The 26,250-nt window shown below is 40.4% G+C and overlaps 1 protein-coding gene across 5 annotated transcripts in view; it reads left to right on the top strand.

Moving 5' to 3' along the window:
- The window catches only part of pex5la (peroxisomal biogenesis factor 5-like a), a 93,782-nt gene that overhangs the window by 48,343 nt on the left and 19,189 nt on the right, over positions 1 to 26,250 (top strand). For 4 of the 5 annotated variants that reach the window (XM_079665119.1, XM_079665116.1, XM_079665118.1 and 1 more), the window contains 6 exons: positions 2,865 to 2,976; positions 8,480 to 8,695; positions 9,976 to 10,099; positions 11,345 to 11,438; positions 11,736 to 11,765; positions 17,516 to 17,611. In XM_079665119.1, coding sequence (XP_079521245.1) covers positions 2,865 to 2,976; positions 8,480 to 8,695; positions 9,976 to 10,099; positions 11,345 to 11,438; positions 11,736 to 11,765; positions 17,516 to 17,611 — 672 coding nt within the window. The remainder of the gene's footprint in view (positions 1 to 2,864; positions 2,977 to 8,479; positions 8,696 to 9,975; positions 10,100 to 11,344; positions 11,439 to 11,735; positions 11,766 to 17,515; positions 17,612 to 26,250) is intronic. The other variant, XM_079665117.1, reaches the window with a different exon arrangement.

Below are 26,250 nucleotides of genomic sequence, written 5' to 3'. Positions count from 1 at the left end.
ACAAAAGTGCATTTTGCATGATAGGTCCCCTTTAAAGAAGTTATCGTATTTCATTTTGGTGTTTTAGAGAGTCGTTCCTTTATGACTATTTGGAGACTTTGGTTTGTGGGGCTTTGAATCTTCATTACAGTGATTTAGTTGAATGTTATTATTTCATCATTTGTATCCATCTCAATAAGAGTAGCCAAAATAGAGGGGAACAACTGAGTAGCCTATTTGTTCATGCGTAGTTCAAATTTCCCCAAAAAATGTATAGGCCTTAATACAATAGTTGTGTAAATATTAAAACCAATAATGCGATTATTATTGTTTACCAATATAGCAGTTGTGTCTTTGAGACCTGAAACAAGGAAGCAAACACCAAGGAGTAACTACAATCATAAATGTTTTATTGTAGGGTCATGTAAAGTGCGTTCATGCTAAACTTCCTCCAGCTTTCATATTACGCACATGCAGTCCATTCACTGATTGCTAATTAAACCTTCAGCACCTTCATTAAAATTCTGCCTGCGAACACAGATTTGAGAGCTACTGTACAATAGCTGATGTCATGTTTCCTTGCTGCCTCCATTATAATTTGTTCACGGCAAACAGTCTGACTACAGTGGTGGTGGATTACTCTTTCTATGGGACAAAACTGGTTTTCATCTCCAAATTATGAAGCCTGGGTTTGTAAATTGTGGCCAGCTGCACCTGGAGTACCGACGCTTCAGGGTACCAATAATGAAATGGATGTATCCTATTCTGCAGCTGCACTGGCAAGCCTCCAAATTTGTGAATCACAGGCGAGGTGATTAAGAATTGTATGGTTTTGGAAGGTGGGCTAAGCAATAATGGTTAACTCATAATTGGGTGGGACACAGCCGGTTTCTCTCGGCCAGCTCATCTCATTGGTTATTTCATTGGAGACTATGGGAGGTAGGGTATGTAAGTTTGAGATACCGGCTCGAGATCGCTAGAATTTGAAAATACACGACCGGAGAAAATCGGCCACTTCCTTACAGAGCCCCTCCTCCAACACACACGAACGTGGTGCACATGACCAATGAGGGCACGAGATAAGTTTGTGCACAGATGGAAGGCTGACAGGCAGGTAGGCCATCCAGTTATTTTAGCCGGGCCGGCTCAGATGATTGGTCGTACTTTTTACAGTATTACGGATTCCACAGATGACGTTTTTTTATGGATTTTTTGTCAAAGCACTTATTATTACTATTCATTGCTATCGGGATGTTGAGAGCATTCCATGGAATATAACAAAAAGTGTATCTCCAGCCGGTTTCTCAAACTTACACCCTACCTATTAAGTGAGTGTACATGCAGTAGGCCTACCTGTACACGATCCTGTAGTAATCTGATTTCTTAAACAAAATTTGAATCAGAGAAACATTGTGTAAATACTCTGTACCTGAGACTTATTTTTAGATCTCTTCTGGAAGTGTGATCAGTATCTACCCGGACACAGTCTGATTGAAATAATGCTTTACAATGCAAAGCCCCTTTAAAAGATAGGGTGGGATTGACCTGCCATTCAGGACTATTGATTGATTGAATCCAAGTGTATGTAATGGCAGGCACAATAAGACAATAAGCAGAGATTGAGGGATGCTGCTTGGCATTAAGTAAGTAAGTAAGTGCACGGACAGTACCAGAGGCTAATGATAATCATTTATTTTGAGTATTATAATTAGTCAAGTAAATAACAGAGTATAGACTGAAGTTGTTTTCCATGCTTGTTGTTGCACGTTTACCCAAGCATTGCTTCTTTTTTTTCCCTGCCTGAAACAGAAAGACTAAATCTGCACCCTTATGATGGAAGAGTTACACCTTTCTATTGATTAATGTAGTTCTGTTAACATTATCTCGGCTAAATAAAAATGCAAATAAAACTGGTGTTTCACAGCACAACAGTAAAATTCAAGAAAACATGCAGAAGCACACATACAAAAAATGTATTTCACTACTATAGAGTTCATCCCTCAGTGCACCATCAATCCAAATGACCAAATAAAAAAAACACCCCTCTGTAGTCAACGGCATGATCCCTAACACATTTCAAATGCAAATGTACAAATACGATGGGTGTTCAGGAGATGTCTCATAACACATGAGCTCTATGTAAAGACAGATTTTACAGTAACCAGGTGATTACAGTACATGTAAAATGCCAATATTGTCAAATTTCCTGCAATTCGCTGACATTTTCGTTGTGTGTGCATGCAAACAAAACAATATGTTTGTGTGATGAAGATGATTCTCTATGAGCAATGGCCGAACAGCAGCTGTGTTTTGATTTCTGTCAGAAAAGCTCTTTTAAAAGTTGGCTGTAGCTGCACATTTTGGCAACATCAGCCTCCAACAAAAGTACTAATCCCAGACTAATGCTGCCAGCTAAACATCCATGTGCCAGGGTTCAAACATTACCAGCACACATAGCTAGGAATCAAAGAGCAGCCACGGGGCCATGACTCAAATACACAACACATGATTTAATGTGGTCTCTGTTACATGTCAAGTGTCTTTGTGCTCTTCAAATCAACATTATCACAACCCCAGAACACACTTTCAGAACTGTTAAAAAGGCAGTGGTATCTCTAACATCTGAGTGGATCTGCACACTTGAATCACTCCAGTGTATCTATGTCAAGATGCTGTAAAAAATGATGTGCTGGGAAGGGGAACAAGTTTGTGTTAACTTCCTAAAAAGAAACCCAGTCACATTGACTTGTGATGTGTCAGCATAGGGACAATGGTTTAATCTGTATCATGCCCAGAAAGACTTTATGACACTTAATGTTAACAAACCAGGGACTCTTTCCATGCTGAGTGAGAGCCTGAACTGTATTATCTGTTTGCCCTTACAGCTGGTGAGTGAGCAACAAGAGAGCCGTCCGCTTTTAAGCCCATCCATCGAAGATTTCCTCTGCGAGACCAAGTGTGATGGGCTTTCCCGCGCAGTGACTTCCAACACAGCTGGTACAGTACAGTAGATTTACAGTCTGCAAAAAAGTCTGTCTACCTGATGACGGGAAACATGTGTAATACAAGTTATACAATCTGCTTAAGATGCCCTTTACCAATCAAGACCTCTATATACTGTAGAGGAGAACAGCTTTGATACCATAGTGTGGTTGTTAACATGTGAGGGTCTTGAATAACACATTGGATGCTGCCTCCTGTTAACAACATGTTTTTTATCAACCATGGTAACATAAGTGGGGAGGGTGCTATTTTCGCAAGGCTATGTGTACGGGGTGCTGCTGAGTGCATTTGTTTTTTCTCTGGGCGACCGCGTAATCTCTCAACTCATTAGGAATAATTGAAGGAAAATGCTGCTGCTCAGAAAAAAGATGCTATATGGGCATTCAGCCATCCCAATAATTGACCTAATTAATCACTGTAGAAACAGACCGAATTCAATTTCTACAATGTAAAATAATAAAGTATCTTAAATGTTTTTATGAGTAACTAAATGTACGGCACTTTTAAAGCTAGATCACATGTTATTCCACATATGTATTTCTTCCAAAAGAGTGGCGAAGTACACCAGGAGCAAATACAAGGACTTGAGTTTTCATAAAACACCCTTTTGAGTTCTGTTTTCAATGCATCAGCAACTCCCAAAGTGGTGTAACTAGGCAAAGACCATGCATTATTTAGTATGGACCATTGTGACGGAGCATTGTAATTCCACGTAAAAATGCATCAATGATAATACAAATCAAGTAACACACCCCAACTACTATTATTCAAAGCATTATATAGCTGCCAAATAAGATTTGACTTGCAGCTTAATCCATGCGAACATGTAACCCTTTAGTGTACGCGTGACAGGAACATCTTGGCAAGTAGACAACATTGTGAAAGTCTCCCTTAGTCAGTTAATACTGCATGTGTATTATTCAGGTTGTATTTAATAGAACCTTATCATCCTAAAAATGCATGAACTAAATAACAACTAGGTCAAAGTAGGAATTGAGAAAAGGGTCTGAATTTAACAGATGCTTAGTCCCATCTTGATTTCCACATAGATAGCATGATCGCTAGGCTTCACCATCTTTTGAGTGGCGATGATTCGGACAGATTGCACAGCTGACACGTGTCATCTTCAAACTGGCCGCTGACTGTGCTGATTCAGGCGGGCAGAGTATGGGCGAATGTTGCAGGAAACTCTCAGCCTTCTGTCTCCCCGGTGCCTCCTGCTGCTCCTGCTGACAATCAAGTAGGCCTCACATAATTGGTCATGAATCTCAAAATATGTAGTCTATTTATAATATTTTAAAAGGTGTGTGCCACTTAAACTAAATCCTTGCACATTAAATCCTCAGTGCCAAGAGGTGGATTAATGTTTTGTGTTCAAAAACTGTGAGCAGGTATTTTCTAGTTCTCCACATGTTCTCTTGGGTTTCCTCCAGCTGCTCTGATTTGTTCCCACAGCCTAAAGACATGCAGGTGGAGAGGATTTAGGAGTGATTGTCTGTCAATCTGTTTTCACACTGTGACGGATTGGCAGGAGTAAAGCTAAACTGGAATTAGCAAGCAAAGAGAATCAATAATGAATGATAATTACCTGCTTAAATATGCTTATCCACATGAAACCTACATCCTGTTGTGTTCAATACAGTTTTACTTTTGTCTCATTTCAAGGATGATGACCATTTTTTCCCTTTGATAAAACTGTGCAATTTCTAATACATTTTAAATTGATAATATGCATCTGGTGTTAAGGTTATTATTAGAGATAATATTTTACTATTATATATTAATGTACTAGTCTTATATTGTACCTTGCCTGTAATTTTATTTCCAATTAATATGTTTCATGTATATACCAAACACCAACAAAAATGCCTTGTAAATGAATAAGGTTCTTTTTTTTTATATGCTGTAGCACATTTCATATATAGTGTAAATTTAAAGCGCTGTTCATAACGGTTTACAAAGATTAAAAATTAAAAATGAATAAAACAATTAATTTAAGAGATAGAAGGTAGGTAAAAATCGACATCGTAAATACAGAGGATGCTCCAAGACTTAGCAATAAACCGTATTCTGAAAATGTCTGTTCAAGCTTTCAATCTACATAATAAAAGGAAAGAAACTGAAGCGATACACTAACCTAATCAGCTGGTTGCCCCTGTTGCAATGTTCTTTCTTCTCTCCTTAGAATATCCATCATCAATCATTTGCTGACGTAAGCTTAAACGGCTTCATTCAAGAGCTCCTCCTCAACCTGCATAAAATCTACTCTCCTTCGCGTTCAATCAAAATCCCTTTCTTTCTTTTGTCGGCACTTTGCTCTTACAGTACATGCTGCTTCAATAATCACAGGAATCCTCTTAAGACACAGTGGTTCTCACCTTTTGGATTCACTTGAACACGATCGGGTGCTTGAGATTTCAGGGATCAATGTATTCTCTCTCTCGTTTGCTAATTCTTATTGTTCTCTAAGTGTGTGACCCACGTTCATTTGTGCCAGTGTTTTTGTATAAGTGTGCCATTTCTCCCCTCACTCGTGTCTGTCAGGCATCATTATGTTGTGAAGATACCAATCTAAACTCTGATTAAATGTTCAGGAATCATATTTACTTGCTCACCATCAGCTCATTTGCAACCACAGAGCTACTTGTTATCCATTAGATTAACACAGTTTACAAGCGCCCAGTTACGATCTACAATACAATTTACTTGATGAGGAAAACATGTGCAATTCTCTTCACAGTGTCTTCATTTCAAGTAGACTCAAGGGTGCCAAAACATTTTTGACATCATTGCCTTTTTATGAACAGCTTGAGTTTCCTTTTGATGCTGAAATCACTTCAGGCAACCATCCCTACGAGTGTGTCTCCCTGATTTGTAATTGTATTTGTCAGCTAAAGAGCACAAGGCATGGAAGACAAGCATACTCTCTAATTACGCAGAGATTTCAGTCAACAAATGCTCTCAGTTGGTTGTCAGGAAACAGCAGCAAGCCAATTAGGCAGTCAGTTCTGAGCTCGAATTGCACAAAAGAAACAGTCAGGGTCCCAGGAAAGAAAGGAGAAAACTTTTGTCGTAAATAACCAATAAAAAAGAGACTGTTTTAGCCGTATTATCTGAACTGAAGACAACAGACGCCATCCACATGTGTTGGTTCACAACAACATCAGTATACGATATGATAACACTTTAATGGTCAGATCAAGTCGGAGATTTGATGTGATGCGAGTCAAATGTCCTACTTGATCTGACCATTAAAGTGTTATCATATCGTATGCTGATACTGGCTCATAAAAACCAGGCGCATCAGCAGAGGCAAAGATCATTAGAGGCTCCCAGCAGCCCAAATTATACACATTTGTGTACATTGTACACCGATTGCTCTGGATTTATTTATTTATTCACTCATCAGTAACAAGATATCCATTTAATAGTTAGTCTACTGTATGCAGTACTGTAAATGTGTTTTTTTCCTCCAATGATGCAGTCTGAAAGTTACAGCAATCACGCAACCAAACTCAGGACATTAGCTAATTTTTAATTGACCCAAACAAGAACAAATACAACTAATCTAAAACTTACTAATTAATCCAAAATAATTAAATGATAAAGATGTGGAAAAATAGTGGCATTCAGTAGAAAAGACAAACATCATCAGTGGGTAGAAAGTAGATTTTCTTACTTTAAAGTGGACCTATCATGCTATATTTGAATAATATAGTGTAGGACCATACCTATATAAGGCATATTTATACTTTTTATTTTTCAAAATACCAAACAGATCATGCATTTTAGCCATTCCTCATTTCGCTCAATTTAACACTGTCTTTGCATCGGCTGATTCTGTGAGAACAGCACCATCTACAGGCCTGGCATATGTACTACAGCGTCTCCAGCACTTTCGAACGGCAATGTCCGTGGCTGTCTCCTCCTGATTGGTGGAGTTGGCCCAATAGCCGTAGCGCCACTTCTGTGACGTCATAGAAGTTTTCAAATCTGGATCAGTCTGTATCAGATCCGTTGCAGCCCCTTTTTAAGAGATTTGGGTATGGAGGAAAATAGAGAGGGTTGTGTTTTCTGACACTTGGTGAGTTCCCTGGAACACCGGGGGACACATGTTCATGTATAAAAGTCGTAGAAAAGTGCATTTTTCATGATAGGTCACCTTTAAGTAAAATCTATACAGTACATAATACATTGAGAAAGCTGCATCGCTGCTATTACCTGAGATTTTAAAAGTACAGCAATCATTACTCAAATCAACCATCCATTAGTTTAATATTGAAACCTGGGTATCAGATAAGAATAATACCACCGTTACAGTCTGCAGTCGTGACACTGGACGACGGGCAGACTAAAGTTAAGCCCCTTGACAGAAGGCTCTGTCCTTCTTCGCGCTCTAACAACCTGCGATTGAATTACTTAATTGTTCAAACAGGAACTCCTCGAGGGGCGGCCTTATCCTTATCAGTGCATAGGCCTGAAGTAAATTTAGATTCTCTGAAAAGAGCAGCAGCCAATTCTTTTTCCATGTCCGCCCAGGGGGCAATGCTGCGACAGCGTAAGTACCCCTGACAGCTCACCGTGTCAGGGAATGTGTAGATCAGAATCAAAGCTTCATGCAGCTGAATAAGTTAAACCGGTGTTCCTGTCTTATTACCAAGAGAAAGAGAAGTTTCAAAAATATTATGCATGGTTGAAAAATGTTAAACCACTTAGTCGGTACAGTGAACAATCTTGTCATTAACACAATTAAAGCAGAATTGTTTCATATCTAAGAATAAAAACGAAACGGAAGATCACCATTCACAAATTAAAGAGATATGACTTTTTATTGAATTTAAAGAGTGATTTTTAAGGGTGAGAAAATGATACCAGGATAAAAGAAAGAGGAATGAGATATTTAATCTGGGTTTTTTTCTAGCAATAACAGTCCCCAAAAGGATCCATTTGAACCTAAATACTATAATGCGATATAGCAAATATTTAATTAGAAACAAGCATGTTTGACTAGTCAAACTGCATGCAATTTAGAAAGCCATTTGTAGTTAAGCTTGAACTACTCAGCCCTTCACATTTAAAACTTAAGGTACATTTGGAGGGAGCAAACCTTCAGTCGTTTTCATTGGTTAAAATAATTGTCCTGTTCGGTTCTGTGATTGGGATGTTTTAAAAAAGTGTAATCATTCTTTCCTTGTTCCACGTAACACTCTTCCTACAAGTTTCATGAAAATCAGGCCACTAGTTTTTCCATTATCATGCTGACATTCAGACAAACAAACCAAAACCGAACCGAAAACATAACCTCCTTTGCAGAGGAATAATAATAGTCCTAGATGATTTGGTTTTAAATGTCCCTCAACTGTAAAATGTGAGCCTATTGAATGTTGTCTCTCAGATTCCAAAACAATCCATGTTAGAAATCATAAAGCAATACAACTAAACAAACTAATAACTTGCTAATAAGCAAACTAAACTAAGTATGTCCTGTCCCACACAGTTCTGTCTTCAACACTGGACCTGCTGGATCTCAGTGAACCCGGCGAGAGGAGGAGCAGCAAGGACAAAAGGAGCCCTCTGTCGTCCCGGGTCAGCAGCCAGAAGAACAGCCTACGCAGAAAGAAGAAGGAGACGGACGAGACGGAGCTGATCCAGGTGGAAGTTGAACAGACAGAAGAAATCATGAGGACCCCAGAGAGAGTGTCACTCGACTCAGGTAGATAGCAGCAAGCATTAACCTTTCTAATATACAATGTTTGGGTAAAAGCCATGTTCATCTTCGAGACAAGAATGCAGACCAACCATCAGTTTCTAGGTACTGTATACATGGAACAATCTTACAAGGAAACACAATGGTACACAGTGAAGAAGTACTTAATGACAGACACACTAGAGATGATACTAGAAGTAGATTGTTCTCTTGCCCATTTTAGAGATTGTATTTTATCCATGCAAAGGTCTTGAACAGCTGCTTGTGTTTTCTTTTGTTAAATGAAAAGAGTTTCTCCGTGAACATAGTTTTAAATCTTCAAAAGCCATATCAGCACTAGCATAAAAAATGTCAAACAATACCTTATATTATTTTCAACATATTAATACTAAAGTAAATATAGTGTTTCAAGCCATAAAGCGCAGTAAGATACTTAACGGTAGTTTCCGTTAGCTCTACAATTTTCAATGAATATTTATTATTTCCTCTAATGTGATATTTATAAAATACCATACACATAAAAAAGGAAATCCTATAATGTCACAAAGTCAGCAGCTGTGATTCATCTTGCAAGCAACAGCCTCTATCTCGAAAGCCATACATCTCCGAACCACAGCCCTACATGCACCAACAACTCAGACTCCCATCATCCCCTGTGGAACTGACCTCACACGCGTTTAAGGCAGCCCGAAGCAGGATCAAGCCAATTTACTGTAATAAAAGGGATCATCTCAAAAGACATAAAGAGGAAACGGCCAATTACTTTCCTATTTGCCAGTTGAAAAGGTTAAAGTCTTCAAAGAGAACCAATTATGCAGACCGACTCCTAGAGTGTGGTGAATAATTCATGGCAGTGAGATTGATTATTACCCTGGTATCATTTACAAGGAAAACTTTATGTCATGTTACAATAGAGAGCAGCTGTTCTTTTAGACACCCACAGCACTAATTGTCAGCCATGTTTTTAGCTATCCTATCAGAAAGACTCCATGTGTTCAAATGTTGGCTTTTCAACTAATGGAAAGTAAAAAGATAACTTTTGTAATGAGGTAGATTGCGTACTGCATAAGTGAAAAAAACGTCTTGTACTAAAAGCCATCAGCTTTTGTCCAAATGTACAGATAAGAGTTTGATGAGTGTTGTTTCAGAGTTGAAGTTGAAATGTAGAGTGTTTCGATTGATCAAAGGTGAGGTTGTTTTTGATGTGAAACGAATAAAGAATGCATGGCTTTTTATTTCAGTTTTGTGATGTTTACATGTTTTAATTATGCTATTGCTGTCACCAGTTACCATGTGTACACCGTTGGATAAATGGGAAGAGCTGAATCCTCACCCTGAGAGAAATGGAAACAGGAAATGGAAGATGGAAAGGCGGCGTTCTTCTAAAAATTCATCCAATGAATTCCTATGGTACGTATTGTCCTGAGCAGGCATTAATGAAACCGCATTAATGAGACATGAGCGACATTTTCTATCTGTATCCATTGGAATCAGGCCCATATTTGACATTTCCACAACTCACAGGAATCATCCCGCTCAAATACAGGAAGTGCAGGCAAGGAGGATTTTAATTGACGTCAAAGAGGTTGATGAACGTTTAGCACATCAGAGACTGGCTGTACCTGGAAATTCAATTAATGTTCACATTATTGGAACAATGGATCAAATTGGTCGTCTATCACCACTGTCATAGTATTAACATACAGTTGTGAAGCATTAAGCAGCTAAAGAAACATGTGGTGCCCCCAAGTGGCCCAAAAACAATCTATTAATGCAGGTCAAACAAGTGTTTCTGCCTATGTTTTCCAGGAATAAATAAAGTAAATTTGCCATAACGAAAAATGTTCCCAACGTGCAGATATTGTAGATTTTTTTTAATGTTTTTCTAGAATAGTCTTATATCAGCGTTTTTGCCTCAACAATAGGGTTGCTTGTATTTGAGGCAGGAATGCTTCAAAAGTTGCTTTTGAAATAAATCTTGAAATAAAACAAACCTTCTGTTAGAGAATAATCCTCCCTTACTCCTAAGATATTTAACCTTTTTGCCTGTTGACGTTTATAACCAACCCTGACTCTGTTATCTCTCTTAAGGAATGTGCTACTGAGTTATATGTTGATATTTTCAGTTTATGACCGGTCAACTCTCGGTCACAAATGATTTATGGTTGTGAGAACGCTGGCTTCGAGGCCATTAAGGGTCAGACGCAAGTGATTCAGTGTGCCCAGCTGTTTAGTCTATCTCCCCAAATATGTTGTTTACTCTCTCTGAACTAGTTTAAAGGGCTATCGAGAGAGAGGCTGGTCAGAATTGATGTGGCAATGCACCCGCGCAGTCAGAACCTCTGGCTGCTGTGACTTGTGATATGAATTCTCCGGCCGATACTTGTAATAAACCACCAGTGTTTGACATCAAAGCTCCAACTCTCCTCGTGTCTCTCTGAGTCCTGAATCTCCATTTCTACAGATGTTTCCCTTACACCTTCAAATATGTTTTATGGATGTACAGGACTTCAAAATGTGTTAATGTTGCAATGATTTCAAGGTGGACAAATGTTCTGTGTATACATTTTGTATTTTCCACACCAAGAAATGTTGTATGTAGCTTAGTTAAATGTGTGTGTATTATGTAAACCACCGGTTTCTCCTCTACTTTAGGTCCATAGACTGTAAAACCCAATTAGAGGCATTGAACAAGAACTCCTTGGACGCAAACACCAAAGTGGATCCAGAGTCTGCTCTAGCATCTCAAGTAAGTACTCAGTGTGACAGGAGCAGGCAGTAATCATCGGTATTGTGTGCGCTGTCTACACTTGAAATCAACATCCCTTTGAAGTGAGCTTTACACGTCTCAACATATTGTGTCGACTGATGGTTAAACCTTCATAATAATTTCATTGAAAAATGTATATCTCTTTTTCTTTTAGCAACTGCATATTAATGCATGATAAGAATATTCAAATGTAAAAGGCTGTTTCTAAGGAGACACCCTGTTGTGTAAATGTTGAACCACCAGTCTGTCCTAACACCTACAATTCTTCCATTTCAGCTCAACAGGCAGTATATTAGTGGAAGACATGTAAGCCTCCCTGTGCATCCTTTCATATGACATTCAACGGCTTATACATTTGCACCGGTAAAAGAAGCATCACACTTCTCAGAATAATTGGATTTAAAAGACCAAAAAGAGGAGATTATTGGAGCCAAATGGCAAACCTTGAGGAAATCCAGACATACTGTTGGCCTTGAGATTCTTCTTCTGTGGTGCTACAAGGTCCAAATGTCAAGCGCTTTATTACATGAGTTGATGTCTCTGTGTAGGCCTGCAAAATGGGTCTTGTTTCCACACGCCATTATTAGATTAATAGACTATGAATTATTCAACAACTTCACTCTGAGCCCATCAGTGTTGATCTCACAAAGCCAGCTAAACATACATCATCTATTCAGGGGAAGTAATTGGCTAACAGGCACACACACATTTATTTTGCCCAGGAGTTACATAATGCCTGAAAGAGATACTGTAAACAGTGGCTTTAGTTTCTTTATATACTATAGGAGGTATCATACTGTATAAACACCAACTGAAAATGCATGGGAGACGTGTGTTGCATGAGATGTACATGCAGTACACCCAAACAAAAAGGAGAAGGTCCAAAAAAGTGACACCAAATTCACACTGGGGAGCACTAATTATAATGTTCTGCTTACAAGAGGCATGTTCACGTGTTTCAAGCGGAGTCACCGGAGTCATGAGAATCTGTTTAACGATTGGTTGCGAATACTTTTTCTGCTGCACTTTCCGATCAAAATAAAAACTATCCTTAAATCTGAGTCTTGCTGCACTTCGCTGCAGAATCAAAATGGCTGCATTCCTAACTTTGTCAGTCTACGGTGTGAATTTTGTATTAATGAAGAATCCAACCGCAGATAATACCACACTGTTATATATGGTCAGTTTAAGGCGCACAGTTAATTACAGGAGTGACTGTATTTTAAGTTGATGTCAAAATCTTTATGTGACATGACAAAATAACCCAAATTCAAGGCTCAAAAACAAGCTATTTCTTAAACCTCATCCAAACACAGATCTGATGGAAACTGAACTTTATACTGTATACTATATACTTTTGTCCAAACCCCTCACTAGGACCAGGTCTGTGGAGCACATCATTAAAGGTTGCAGAAAAAAAATCAGAAGCCAATCCTGGATGCTTTTAAAGTTATGGTAACATTAGCAGCTCTGTCCTTCTCTTTATTGAATTTATGGATGTTAACCGTTCATGTCCATGTTTGACAATAGCATTATTGATTTGTTCTTGTCCTAAATTAAAAAGATGTGTAATACTTACATACAGCTTTTGTTAGGATTATGTTGTAAACAGGACCCAGGCGCAGGCAATGACTGAAGATGTTTAAATGGTTTATTGTTTCGGAGACTCAGGCAGGTTTGGTGATTATGGAGGTCCGGAGTGGAGGTAGGCAGTGAGAGGCTGGACTGATTACAAGGCAGGCAGGTAGGATGCACAAAGGGCTGGACAACACTGGTTTCAACTGGGACACATGAAAGGTTGGGTGAATTCTCATGGAGGGAGGCAGCTTGAGTCTAACAGCAGATGGATTGATTATGCGCTCGATCACATAGGGGCCAATGAAGCGTGGTTTCAACTTCTTAGACTCAGCTTGTAAAGAAATATTTTTTGAAGAAAGCCAAACTTTCTGACCTGGTTGGAACTGGGGAGCTGCGGTCCGGTAGCGGTTTGCAATATGCCGATTGCGTTCATCGGAGCGGAGAAGGGCAGAGCGGGCATCCTTCCAAATCCTACGACAACGACGGAGATGGGCTTGGACAGAGGGAACTGCGATCTCATCCTCTTGGGCTGGGAGCAAAGGGGGTTGATATCCAAGAGAACATTCAAATGGGGACATACCGGTAGCAGCCCTAGACAGTGAGTTATGAGCGTATTCAATCCAGGGCAGATGTAAGCTCCAGGAGGTGGGATTCCGGGAGGTGACACAGCGAAGTGCAGCTCCAAGGTCCTGATTGGCTCTTTCGGCCTGCCCGTTAGTCTGAGGATGATAGCCTGAGGAGAGACTGACAGATGCTCCAAGTGCTCGACAGAATGCTTTCCATACCTGAGATATGAACTGTGGCCCTCTGTCGGAAACAATGTCTGTTGGAATGCCATGGAGCCGGACCACATGATTGACTAAGAGGTCAGCAGTTCCAGAGGCTGTGGGGAGTTTAGGAAGAGGCACAAAATGAACCGCTTTGGAAAAGCGATCGACAATAGTGAGAATGGTCGAGTTACCCTGTGAAACCTGGAGGCCGGTAACAAAATCTAGGCCGATGTGACTCCAGGGACGACTAGGGACTGGGAGAGGCTGGAGTAGACCGATAGGAGCCTGGTGTGAAGACTTGCTACGGGCGCAAATAGTGCAGGCCAGCACAAAGGCTCGAGAGTCCGCTTCCATAGAAGGCCACCAGAAGTGTCGTCTCAGGAGGGATAGGGTCCGACTCACACCCGGGTGCCAGGCAAAGCGGGAAGCATGGGTCCATAGGAGAACCTGTGAGCGGACAGAGTCAGGTACAAACAAACGGTTATCTGGACCATTTCCTGGATCTGGATGGTCTCTCTGTGCCTTCCTCACTGAGTTCTCAATCTCCCATGTTACAGCGCCCACCACTCTGGTAGTGGGGATTATGGTGTCAGGAGCTATGGGATCCTGATCCACTGCAAACTGCCGGGACAATGCGTCAGGTTTAAGGTTTCTAGAACCAGGTCGGTAGGTAAGGGTGAAGTTGAACCTCCCAAAAAACAATGCCTAGCGTGCCTGACGGGAGTTTAGTCGTTTGGCAGTTTGTATGGTTACCGGATAGGACGAGATGTAGGGGTTCGGTGACATGGGTAACGTGTGCCAGGAGCTTCCCATTCAGACCTCGAGCATTGAGAGGAGCTGTCAGAGGTTGAGTTGAGATGCCGGCTGAGGCAACCAGTTGGGCATCCAAAAAACTCTCATCAGCCCCAGAGTCCACTAGGGCAGGCAGAGAGAGAGACTGTTGATTTAACAGCAGTGTGGCTTCAAGTGGCTTGCGGGTCTGGGGGGTTGAGGAAGAAACAGCCTTGCTCACCAGGATCCCCACCTTTACTGGCGAGCACCCTCTTTTGGGCGCTGGGGGCATGTGTCCACGAGATGACCTGAGTGAGCACAGTAGACACAAAGTCCTTCTCTTATTCTCCGGAGACTTTCTTGGGGAGTGAGTCGGGCTCTGCCTAGCTGCATCGGTTCCTCTGAAGACAGGAGAGGAGAAAAGACTTCAGATGGAGCACTAGGACTTGGGAAAGTCTCCGACCTGAATCTTGCGAGAGGAGACGAGACAGGGCGAGAGGGGAGTGACCCAGGAGATCGACTGGCTCTTTCCCTACAGCGCTCCCTAAGGCGGTTATCCAGTCTTATGGCTAGGGAGACCAACTCATCCAAGTTAGCTGATTCGTCCCTGACTGCTAACTCATCTTTAACAGAATCAGTTAGCCCGGTTTGAAAAACCCCTTGAAGCGCTGTGTCATTCCACCCCGCCTCTGCAGCTAAGCTCCTAAATTCCACTGAGTATTCGGCTACACTACGGGAGCCCTCTCGCAGTGAGAGGAGGCGTTTAGTAGCGTCCCTACCGCTGACGGGGTGGTGGAAAACTTTCTTCATTTCTTCTGTAAACTCTGGATAAGAATAACAAAGGTTGGACTGACTCTCCCATACAGCTGATGCCCAGGCTAGGGCGCTACCTGTAAGTAAACCTATCATATAACAAATCTTAGCTCTGTCATTAGCATAAGTAGACGGCTGCTGCTCAAACACAAGAGAACACTGCATTAAGAAAGATTTACATGTCCCTAAGGCACCTGCGTACCGCTCTGGAGTGGGAATGTTTGGCTCACGTGAAGGGAGAGCGGGCTGGGCTGGAACCTGTGCTAACTCTTGTGGGGGAGCTGGATCCTCAGGAGCAGGCGGAGCAAGATGAGTTGAAACCAGGTTGAGGTGATGTCCCATCTGTGCTACATTGGCGGCTAGTGATGCGAGGTTATCCATAACCTCGCGTCACTAGCCGCCTGGTGTCTACTGGTGTAGAAAACAATCTGGCGGTGAGTTGCTGGGAGACTGGAGTAGATAAGCTGTGTCCTGATTAGATGATGAGGGACAGCTGAATCGGACGGCCAGGTGAGAGAAATCAGGCTGCTGCCTGCAAGGGACACCACACCCTCTCCACACACACACACACACACACACACAGGGGAACGAACAGGGACACAGTTTGGACTGTGACAGCTTTAGACTAACATTTTTAGCAGGATGTCCTGTATGTAGCCATCAAGCATATTTAAAAACCCTTTTTATTGGAAGATTGGTTTTAGGGTGAGTCAGCTAAAAAAATAAACAGAACAGCCTGAAACAGCGCTTCCAACTAATGAATGTAGCTACTCTAAATTAGCAAGTTAATTAACAGAATAAGCACCAATTACTAACAAATTTGACTCAAAACAACATCCGGCAGCTTCCTCTCTGGTCAATTGAATCTTGTTGTTGAAACAAATTGGTGTTATTGCCACTTCTACATTGAGCCCATCCCTGTGTTTAAGTGAAAATTAAAAGTCTGTAAAGAATCCCTCTTTGTTTCCGAAAAACTAGTACCAGATCCTGACACAAACAACTGGTATCATTATGATTTATTTTGTGTATATTACCACGACTAAATAAATAAATACAAGCAGAAAAGCAATCAAATAGTCAACAAGGGTTTCGTAAATAGAGTTAAAATCTTTGGGTGGATTTTTCCTTCAACAACTCTACTAGAGCATAGTGAGGGTCCTTCGGGCACCGCAGCAAACAGCAAAGTTGTGAGATGTATTATTAAACTGCATTTTCGTTCTTGTAAATAAGAAATATGGTTGTCTTCATTAAATTGCAATTTATTCTGAGTCCATTAATACCGAGATTAAGTAACCTCAATTAATCTTGCATAATGGCAGTCTGTAACGAGCGGAATTGTTACAGGTATTGGCTGGCCTTTTCTGGAGGAATTAATGTCTCAGGCTCTGTTATGGATTTGGTATCCCTTGAATACATACAATTTAGTGTGCAATATCACATCCAAGCATGTAATGTTGAATCACGTAAATGACACCACACTTTCAAAAAACAAACCATGTGCGTGAAATTGGTCTACTTTCATTTTTCACAGTTGATCAAGGCTCTCTGTGCAAGTTTGTAACTGAGAGCATATCAGCATCAGATATTGCATGTGGAGGTGCACGGGAAAGGGAGAGGGTGGGTGAGTGGTGAAATTGCGAGAGGCTGGATGAGTAGCATGGCATTCAGATGAGGAGTGGGGGGGATGCTGACAGTAGTGATTCTGCTGGCCTTCCTAAGCATGTCAGAGGCTTTGTCGAGGCAGGGATATTTACTCGTCCCTGGGAAAGCAGAGACGGCTGACCCTGCACACTCTGCCTGCCTGTCTCTCCCTCTGGCTGATTGTGTGTGTGTGTGTGTGTGTGTGTGTGTGTGTGTGTGTGTGTGTGTGTGTGTGTGTGTGTGTGTGTGTGTGTGTGTGTGTGTGTGTGTGTGTGTGTGTGTGTGTGTGTGTGTGTGTGTGTGTGTGTGTGTGTGTGTGTGTGTGTGTGTGTGTGTGTGTGTGTGTGTGTGTCCGCATTTGCTATGCGGATGTGTTCACGCTCTCCTTGTGATGTCTGGTGATTGTGATTGCGTGTATGTTTAATGGATTTAGTTTGTGCATTTGTATATATTATGAGAGGTGTGTGTCTGTGTGTGTGACAGGCTCGCCTAACCAAGGAGCAGCGGTTGGGCAGCACCCGCCTGTCCAGACATCAGTCCCTGGAGGAGGAGTTTGAGCGAGCCAAGGCTGCTGTTGAGGTAAGCAGAGTGCTGCTAACATATGTCACCTGTCAGAGAGCAGACTTTTAAAACTTAGCAGGAAAGTTGGTTTTTCATTATTAAAAATAGCCAAACTTTGTCTCCTCGATGCCCTGTGATTTATTTTGGGAGTGTCAGGGCGGATTAGCGGTAAGAGATGCTGCCTTAAACAGATGACTACGATTCAATCAGCAAGATGCTGTGATCTATTTACGTGCAAAGTTGGAAATGAGAACACACAAGTTTGACTGAGTACTAGTACAACATGTCAGAAAAACAAGTTCTAGCCAGGTTAGCTTTGTTAGCTTGTATACAAACTCTGTAGAAGGGAGAGAAATTGGACATCCTAGTATGTAAGACGGACAGATTGAGACATAAATACGATACAATTGAAAATAAATAATGTTGTATTAAAAAAGCTTTCAATGCTAAGTGCAACCACTTGGGCTTTATGAGGTTTGGGTTGGTTAGGTTCTTCAAATGTTCTAAGTTAATTCAGTTATAATTGGTTCACTTCAGTGCAATTTCTCTGCTCCAGTGAATGAGACTGTTCCCAATAAGGCTACCCAAACAGATCCGATGAGAATAAGTTGATCATAAAATGTTTACAGTAAGAAATGTGGGGTATTGCATATATTTGTAATACTCGTTTTTTTCTTCAGTATAATTAGCCTCCCCTGTCATTAGTTCTTAATACTGTTCTGTAATTCTTGTGAAAAGGGATGGAAACATCTTTTGATTGCTGTCGGAAATATTTAAATAAAGAGGTGCAATTAAATGAGAATTCTGTGAACTTCAAGCCGAGAATCCCTTATCCGGTGTCACATTTCGTGCATCATTGCCCATGTAGCCTCATAATCGTTCCTGCAATTTGAATACATCTACCTGACTCCCTCAGCCCTTTATCTCCTTGTCAAATCATCGCTATTATGCTTCCTGCAAAGAAGTCGCCTCTGGGGTGGTAGCTGACAGTTTAATAGTCCATGCCAAGACATCACACACACACTCAAGTTCACGGGGTGTGTGACCCAGAAATATATTCACGACTCTGAGCTGGCTTACGATCAAAAAGGTAAATAGTTTTGACAGTTTTGTGGCCAGAGTTATTACAGTAGGTAACTAAGGGGGTACTGAAGTTAAAGTTATTGGTTATGGCTTGATTCTCACTCTTGATTCGGACAATTGGAGATGTGATACTGTGACATTAAATTACAATTATATTTGTCATCCCTAAAACATAGGCTTTTATTAGTAGCTTAAAGGACTTTTATCAAATTCCCTTTAATGTAATGGTAAATTCAATGTACTATTTTAATTTACTGATAAACGGATGGAATTGAATTTTTTCCAAACTATTTGCAGTAGATGTTCTTTTAACCAAAGATATTTTTGGAAAGGTAACACATTGGCTCAACAGCTACCGAACTGTAGCAGAGTGTCTGAACTTTACAGGAGTTTAGAGAACCCAAAAAAAGTGTTTTACTTCACATAAAAACCACTCTACCACTCAATGGGCATGTCCTTTCCACGAAAATGGGAGTGAACTCTGCACTATTGAGTTACTTCAGCATTACAGAGGGCTACAGTAGACTGTTGCACACCGTGTAATGGTCAATAAATAATGGAGCAGGAACAAAATGATGGTGAGAAAGTGGGGGAGCAGATTCAGAGAAGTTGATGGTCCACTTGGGGATCCCTTCCCAAAGTTAGAGATGATGTAACGTCTTGTATAAGCCGCAAGCTGCATCCTCCACATTAATTGCAGACTTATCCAGAGGGCAGGTAACTGATGGGATTCTGGGATTCTCCTGGACAAGCGTCAGAGCATGGAGCATCGATTGGAAACAGTATCTCGCAGCTTCGATCGAGCAGCCTGAGTGCTGGCCTTTCACTCTAGAGGCGCTCTGATGCAAGTGGTCAGCCATTTTGGCTTCAAGTAAAAATCTCAGAGCACATAATCAGATAATTTCCATTCACGGCTGTGCATAGGCATGCTTCCTCATACTTATAAAGACATGGAGGTACAGAGATGTCTCAGATAGCAGACAGAACATTAAATCAGCACACCGCCTTTCTGACAATTCATTCAATTAGACTAAGTACCCTAATATATAAAAATTAGGACTCACAGAGGAATGAGGATCCTAAATATCCACCATTTTACAAAGTTTGCGCTGTTAAAAAACTGTTTAATAAAATAACAAAGGAAGCTCAGAGGGAATTCTCTCACAAAGAAGCTGATAAAGAGATATGTTATGTGGAGCTAAGTGATGGTTCATGTCACATGGGGATACCACAAATTACTGAGGGCTGATGACAATGTAATATTTTTATTAAAAAGAGAAGCACTGTAACAGCTGCAGGCTAAATTGGACTTCAGGGAACAGTATTTTGGCTGTGAGGCACAACAAAGTGCTTTCACAGTGGAGGTAAAGAGAAGATGAAGGTGACAGTGTGGCCTCATGTTTGATTAAAAACACTAGGGGGACAGGTTCACTTTTATCTTGCTGAATATTGTTCTCAGGCAGCTCGGGTTTAGTGAGAGATTGCAAAGGCAGTTGCCGAGAAGTTGGAGATTGAAGCTTGTCATCAAAAGGTCAGTGGTTTTAATCCACAGACCTGATGGGGAAATGCGAATTGGAAAAGTAAATGAATAGCTTAATGCTCTCACTCACTTCAACAGCTTCAATCAGTGTGTCCCTAAGCAGACACTCAACTTTTCCAGTGAAACTGCTTACATCAAACTGAGGGTGATAGTCAAACCCTGGTTCAGCCAAATGACTGCATAAAAAAACAAAAGAGAGAAAATCTGGGTTATTGTAAAAGTATAGATAGTCTGCTCTGATCCAAATTAGTGAATGGGTTGGGTAAACTTTTCCCATTATTTTAGTTTTCCTTCTGTGAAAAACTCCAGCACACTAAACTCAACAATGAAACAACCACAGGGGTACGATAGAAGGTTTATTAAAGGAACAGGTCTTAAAGCCTAAATCCTCCCAACAGAAGGCTGTGTATCTTGTTGCTACTCAAGGTCAGACCTCAATTCATTTGCAAGGTAGCTGAGACTTTAAACCTGGTTATAGCTAATGTCAAACTTTCTCACCACAAATGAATCGCTTCCCAGTTTGTTTGTGACAGGACTAAGACCACTTTGTCGAAGGAGAGAACACTTGCTAGATTCAGATCAAACCAAATGAATTGCACCAAGATGGGAAACAAACCAGAGCACAATTCAACGGGACTAAATGCAGAATTGAAAATAGAAAAAAAACAGGATCCAAGGACAGTAAAAGTTTGGTTTCAGCATACAGGAACATATGACTCTTCAACCAGTGAACTGTCAAGGAAGCAATCTCATGAGTGATAAGGTGACATACATAAATAGTTCCTGAATAAAGAGTAAAAAAAACACGGTATCATAATTGTGACATCACATGAACATAAATACAGTGCAGTATGAGGAATCTGAACATAATGACTTGTGCAAACAGTTCTTGCTTTGTTTATAAAAGGCCATCGTGACCACATAACTACACAACTAATAAAGTAGATGGTGATTCATTTTATTTCTTAAATCCAGACAAAACAACCAAGCTCCAGATGTTAAAGCTTAATAGATTTATCCCACATTACCAAGCAACAGCCCCCTCAACACCATCCATATGTCATATATTAAAAGTTGACTGCAGTAATGCCCTGGCTGCAGTAGCTCCATGTGTTGCCATCACAGACATTCAGGTAGAGCTTAGTCGCATCCACTGCAATATATTGCATTCTTCTCTGAGTGACGTTATCAGCACTTGGGCCTCCTCTTTTTGTCTTGCTGACCACAGACTCGGTCTACGCAGTGGAGCAGTGGGCGGCTCATTAACATCAGAAGGCCAGCCTTGCTCTGGAGATGAGGAAATCTATTCTCTTTCTTTGCTCTGTGTGAAATAATGAGACTCTTGGTACTGTAAGCCCCCAAAGAGAATGAGTAAACCCTATTCATGGACTTGGTTTCCTCTAAAGAGTGAAGTTCAAGTTAGCACAACTTAAACTTAGGTAAACAGATACAAATATAGTACACTTAAGTATCACTCACACACCTATCGATACATGAAACAAATATCTTTACTGAACATTTCACTAAATCATCTGATTTTGCCAGCAAGGCATTCGCTCAAGGAAATTAAAAATATTGTTAAAAACAAATGTATAGGGTCTTGACAATGTTCATTCCAGTAGAATAAATACTGAGTAAGCGAATCATGAAAAATGAGTCCCATAACTAGCCGGAAATAATGTGCTTGATGGTTGCCAAAAGCTTCAAAGCCTATAGAGCTACACTTCCCTTTTGTATTCATATGCAAAATGTCCTACAGATTTTCCTAACACTCATTTGACTGAAAGATTTGTATAAATCGAGAAGTGGTTTTGAGTCATATTAACCAAACTCAAGAAAACACAGACGCTTAAAGGTGAGGTAGGTAATTTTTGGAGAAACCAGCTCGAGTGCGCTAGAATTTGAAAATACACAACAGGAACAAATCTGTCACTTCCTTACAGAGCCCCTACTCCAACACACACGAACGCGCACATGACCAATGAGGGCACAGATAAGTTTGTGCACAGATGGAAGGCTGACAGGGAGGTAGGCCATCCAGTTATTTTAGCAGGTCAGGCTAAAATGATTGGTTGTGCTTTTTACAGTACTACGGCTTCCACAGATGAAGTTTTTTTATGGATTTTTTGTCAAAGCACTTAAGATATTCATTGCTATCGGGATGTTAAGAGCATTCCATGGAATATAACAACAAGTGTATCTCGAGCCGGTTTCTCAAACTTACCTACTCCACCTTTAATGGCAGATTAAATATTGTTCGCTAGGGAACAAATTATGCTTTATTAAATGCTCTAAGTATACAACACCAAACAAGTCCTTACAATGCTGTAAATTATCAGGCAAACATTCTGTTTAAACACATTTATATTTTCTATAGCAAAACCAACAGAGTTTCGGTTTTCCCATCCAGGGTACAATTTACTATTTTAGTGAAATAAAGTCTGAAGCTTCAATTTCTGTGTTTTAGCTGATTTAGCAGGAATTATCAAGCTCTACAAATTACCTCCCTGGCGGTGAACATTTACTTTCACTGTATTTGTTGCCTCAGTCTAGCTGACTAAGCCACAACTAATTGGATTCTAGAGGCAGAATGTAAATATACCTTCTCTAAAAGTGGGTACAGCCACAGCAGAGGGTATTTGTAACCTTTGCCATGATTATCAATAATGTATTCATGAAGTTAATGAATCCCCCACAGACCCTGCAGACCTCGGTTCATTTCCAAACAGTGGTGACATATTTGGCGGCAGGAAGCACTCTGGATTTAATCCATTTCACGTAACACTTCATCAGAGCTGCTGAAATTAGAGTCACAGCTATGAGTTCGCTCCAGTGATACACAGGATATAAATTGCCTCGCTGTATCTTTGTCTTGTTCGACATAATTAAACTGCCAATGCCAGTGTAAAAGCACCCTTCACAGCATTATTAACAAATATGAATAGATTTCTTGTAAATTAAAAACTGCGAGCAATTTGATGTCAATTATGTTTAAGTTAGGGGGCGGAGAAGTTACACATCAGGATTTGACCACGCAAACAATTAACAGACTGTCTATAAGACGCAAAAATCAAGATCATGGACTAAGACGCAGTGCAAATAAAGGCAAGGTGAGAAATAAGGAAAATGGAAATGTAAGCTATATTATGTAAACAAGCATAATTGCTGAAGCATGACAAACATTCATATTAACATTGAAAAATTGCCAAGTCACATGACATACACCCACATTACATTGAAACAAATCAGGTACTGTACTTATACTGTAGTCAATAAGTGTTTGAGGTATTCGTACTTTACTTGGATGTTTCCATTATATGTTACTTTAGAATTCCACTATACTACATGTATTAAATATTGTACTCCATAAGATATACTTAACAGCTTTTATAGTTGCCTTGTAAATTCCAAAACATATGTGCAGTTTAATCCTTATGCTGTAGGTTATGATTGTAAGTACCAAGCAAGCAGTACATAAACTAGTTTAACTATAGCTCCACCTTGACAAGTCACATCATAAAAAGGCTGCTTGCACATGATGACATGAATGAATTTAAGTGTCCTGACATCTCACAGTCCATCCCTCATGGGATAATAAGGCACCTTCACATTTGATCAATATTTGATATTTACAATACAGAGAACAGCCTGCAGCTGGTCTGCTCATAAATCAATCTGGTAATACAAAAGCTGCAGTTATCATTTAGCCTTAACTGATGCTAGGTTTTCTTTATTTCACTTAATAAACCATCAAATGTATAGATACGTATCAAACATCATCCATATCTACCATTAAACTAAAGTTCACAAAGTCTACTTTATGGAGGGCAAACACACATGGTTTTCCTTTTTTCTATGTCTCCCTGCTCACTCAGTGACATGATTCAAATTCTAAAGCAGCAAATCAACACATTTCAATATAATGAGGTAGTATCCCAGCTGATCCAAGCACAAACACACCCCTTGTAAAAAATCTAATATATTGGAACATAATTTTCAGTGCAGTCGTGCGGGTTGATTACCTTAGTTTGGACATATTAAAATAATAATACTAACGAAGCTACCTTGTAATGGTTTATAGTTTAATTACAATTTTGCTACTTTTACTGACTGACCACTTCTATAAAAGACATATCTGAATAAATAAATACAATGTGAACTGCTAAATGAGGCTCTAGTGGAATGGCAACCCAATTTCTTTGTCATGCTAGCCTCCAAATCCAAGTTCCTGATAAAAAATGTGTACATCTATGACTTCTTCATTCCTTACATTCCCTACACCTATGGATTTCCTCCAACTTGATAAAGCACTTACTGACAGAGTTGACAGGCGAGACTCATCTTCAGGCAATTTGTCTGAGAGTCAGCGGCCTGCAATTACCTGACATCTCTCACCATCAGGGGCCATACTATTGCCTCCACGTCAATCAAAAGTCTCCAAGATGTGGAGATGAGAATTCCTTGGACACACACACACACACACACACACACACACACACACACACACACACACACACACACACACACACACACACACACACACACACACACACACACACACACACACACACACACACACACACACACACACACACACACACACACACACACACACACACACACACACACACACACACACACACACACACACACACACACACACACACACACACACACACACACACACACACACACACACACACACACACACACACACACACACACACACACACACACACACACACACACACACACACACAATACTGATGAGGCTCTAGCCAAAAGGACTCTATATACTGTATTAGTCACAGGAGACTGTTCTGCTCTGGTTAGCATTACTGTTCCCGGTTTGCTCTGCGACTGACAGGAAGACAGCCAAGAATCATTCGGTTGGAAAAAAAACTCCCATGAAAAACAGGCATGACGTTAACTTCATCTGTAGGGGTGACAATGTACGCTGGAGGCAAAGGCAGAGCTCACGAAGAACTGTGTGTACATTTTGAAAAACAATAGGAGGGACAGAAGAAGATCTGCATCCCTCAACAAGTCATACAGTACATGTATCAAAGACTTCCAACTCCATCCCAAGAAGACTTAGCTAATATGTTAGCTTGTTAGGCATTGTATGTGCACTAAAACGTTATGTTGTACCTTGTTACAGAACAAGCCCCCTGGAGGTCATAATTTGCAACTGTAGGCTGTTGTAAAAAAGAAATTAACGAAACGATCAAACAATAAACTTGCATCTGCTGTCTGGTTGAAAGTCAAGGTGGCCTGAAACCCATGCAGAACATTAACTTTATTGTAATTCTTTATATTTTCACAAACCCAGGGGATGTGAGTGAAGTTTACCATGTCCACACTTGAACTCTTTCCAAAATGCCTGCTTATTTACACTGCAGTAAAACATGTTGTTTAATAATAAGGACACGTTTAATTGCACATAAGCACTGACTTTTTTTATGGTCTGTGGTTTGACAGTGTGCAATATCACTCCAATTAGAGACGGCGGAGGAAACAGATACCTGCTGCTCGGCATAGCGGAGGGAAGGAATTTAAAAGTTAACGGCCATGGCAGCAGCTCTGTGAAGCTGTTCTTTGGCAGTGCTCACAATGACAAGGCCAAAACGCTGCTGTTTGGACAGAACAATGTTTACAATGTTTGCCAACCTAGTTGAGTGTGTTTTGGTATGCAAACATTTGATGATAACCACAAGAAAAACTCAAGCTGGGACAAATAGGGCTGTAATTAAAAGGTATTTAGTCATAGAACAGGATAATAGCTGATCAAATGATAAAGTATATAATGGCATATCATAAAACATTCATTCTACATGCATACATTCTAAAGGTTAAAATTGAAAGTGTCTGTTTATAGAGAGAATTAAAGTGGACCTATCATGCTATATTTGAATAATATATTGTAGGGCCATGCCTATACAAAACATGTCTGCGAAGTTTTTTTTTCAAAATACCAAACAGATCATGCATTTTAGCCATGTCTTATTTCGCTCTATTTGCTCTTTTTTAGCCC

This window comes from Notothenia rossii (genome assembly GCF_949606895.1).
Source record: "Notothenia rossii genome assembly, chromosome: 1".
NCBI lineage: Eukaryota > Metazoa > Chordata > Actinopteri > Perciformes > Nototheniidae > Notothenia > Notothenia rossii.
This window is presented reverse-complemented; position numbering and strand designations above follow the sequence as displayed.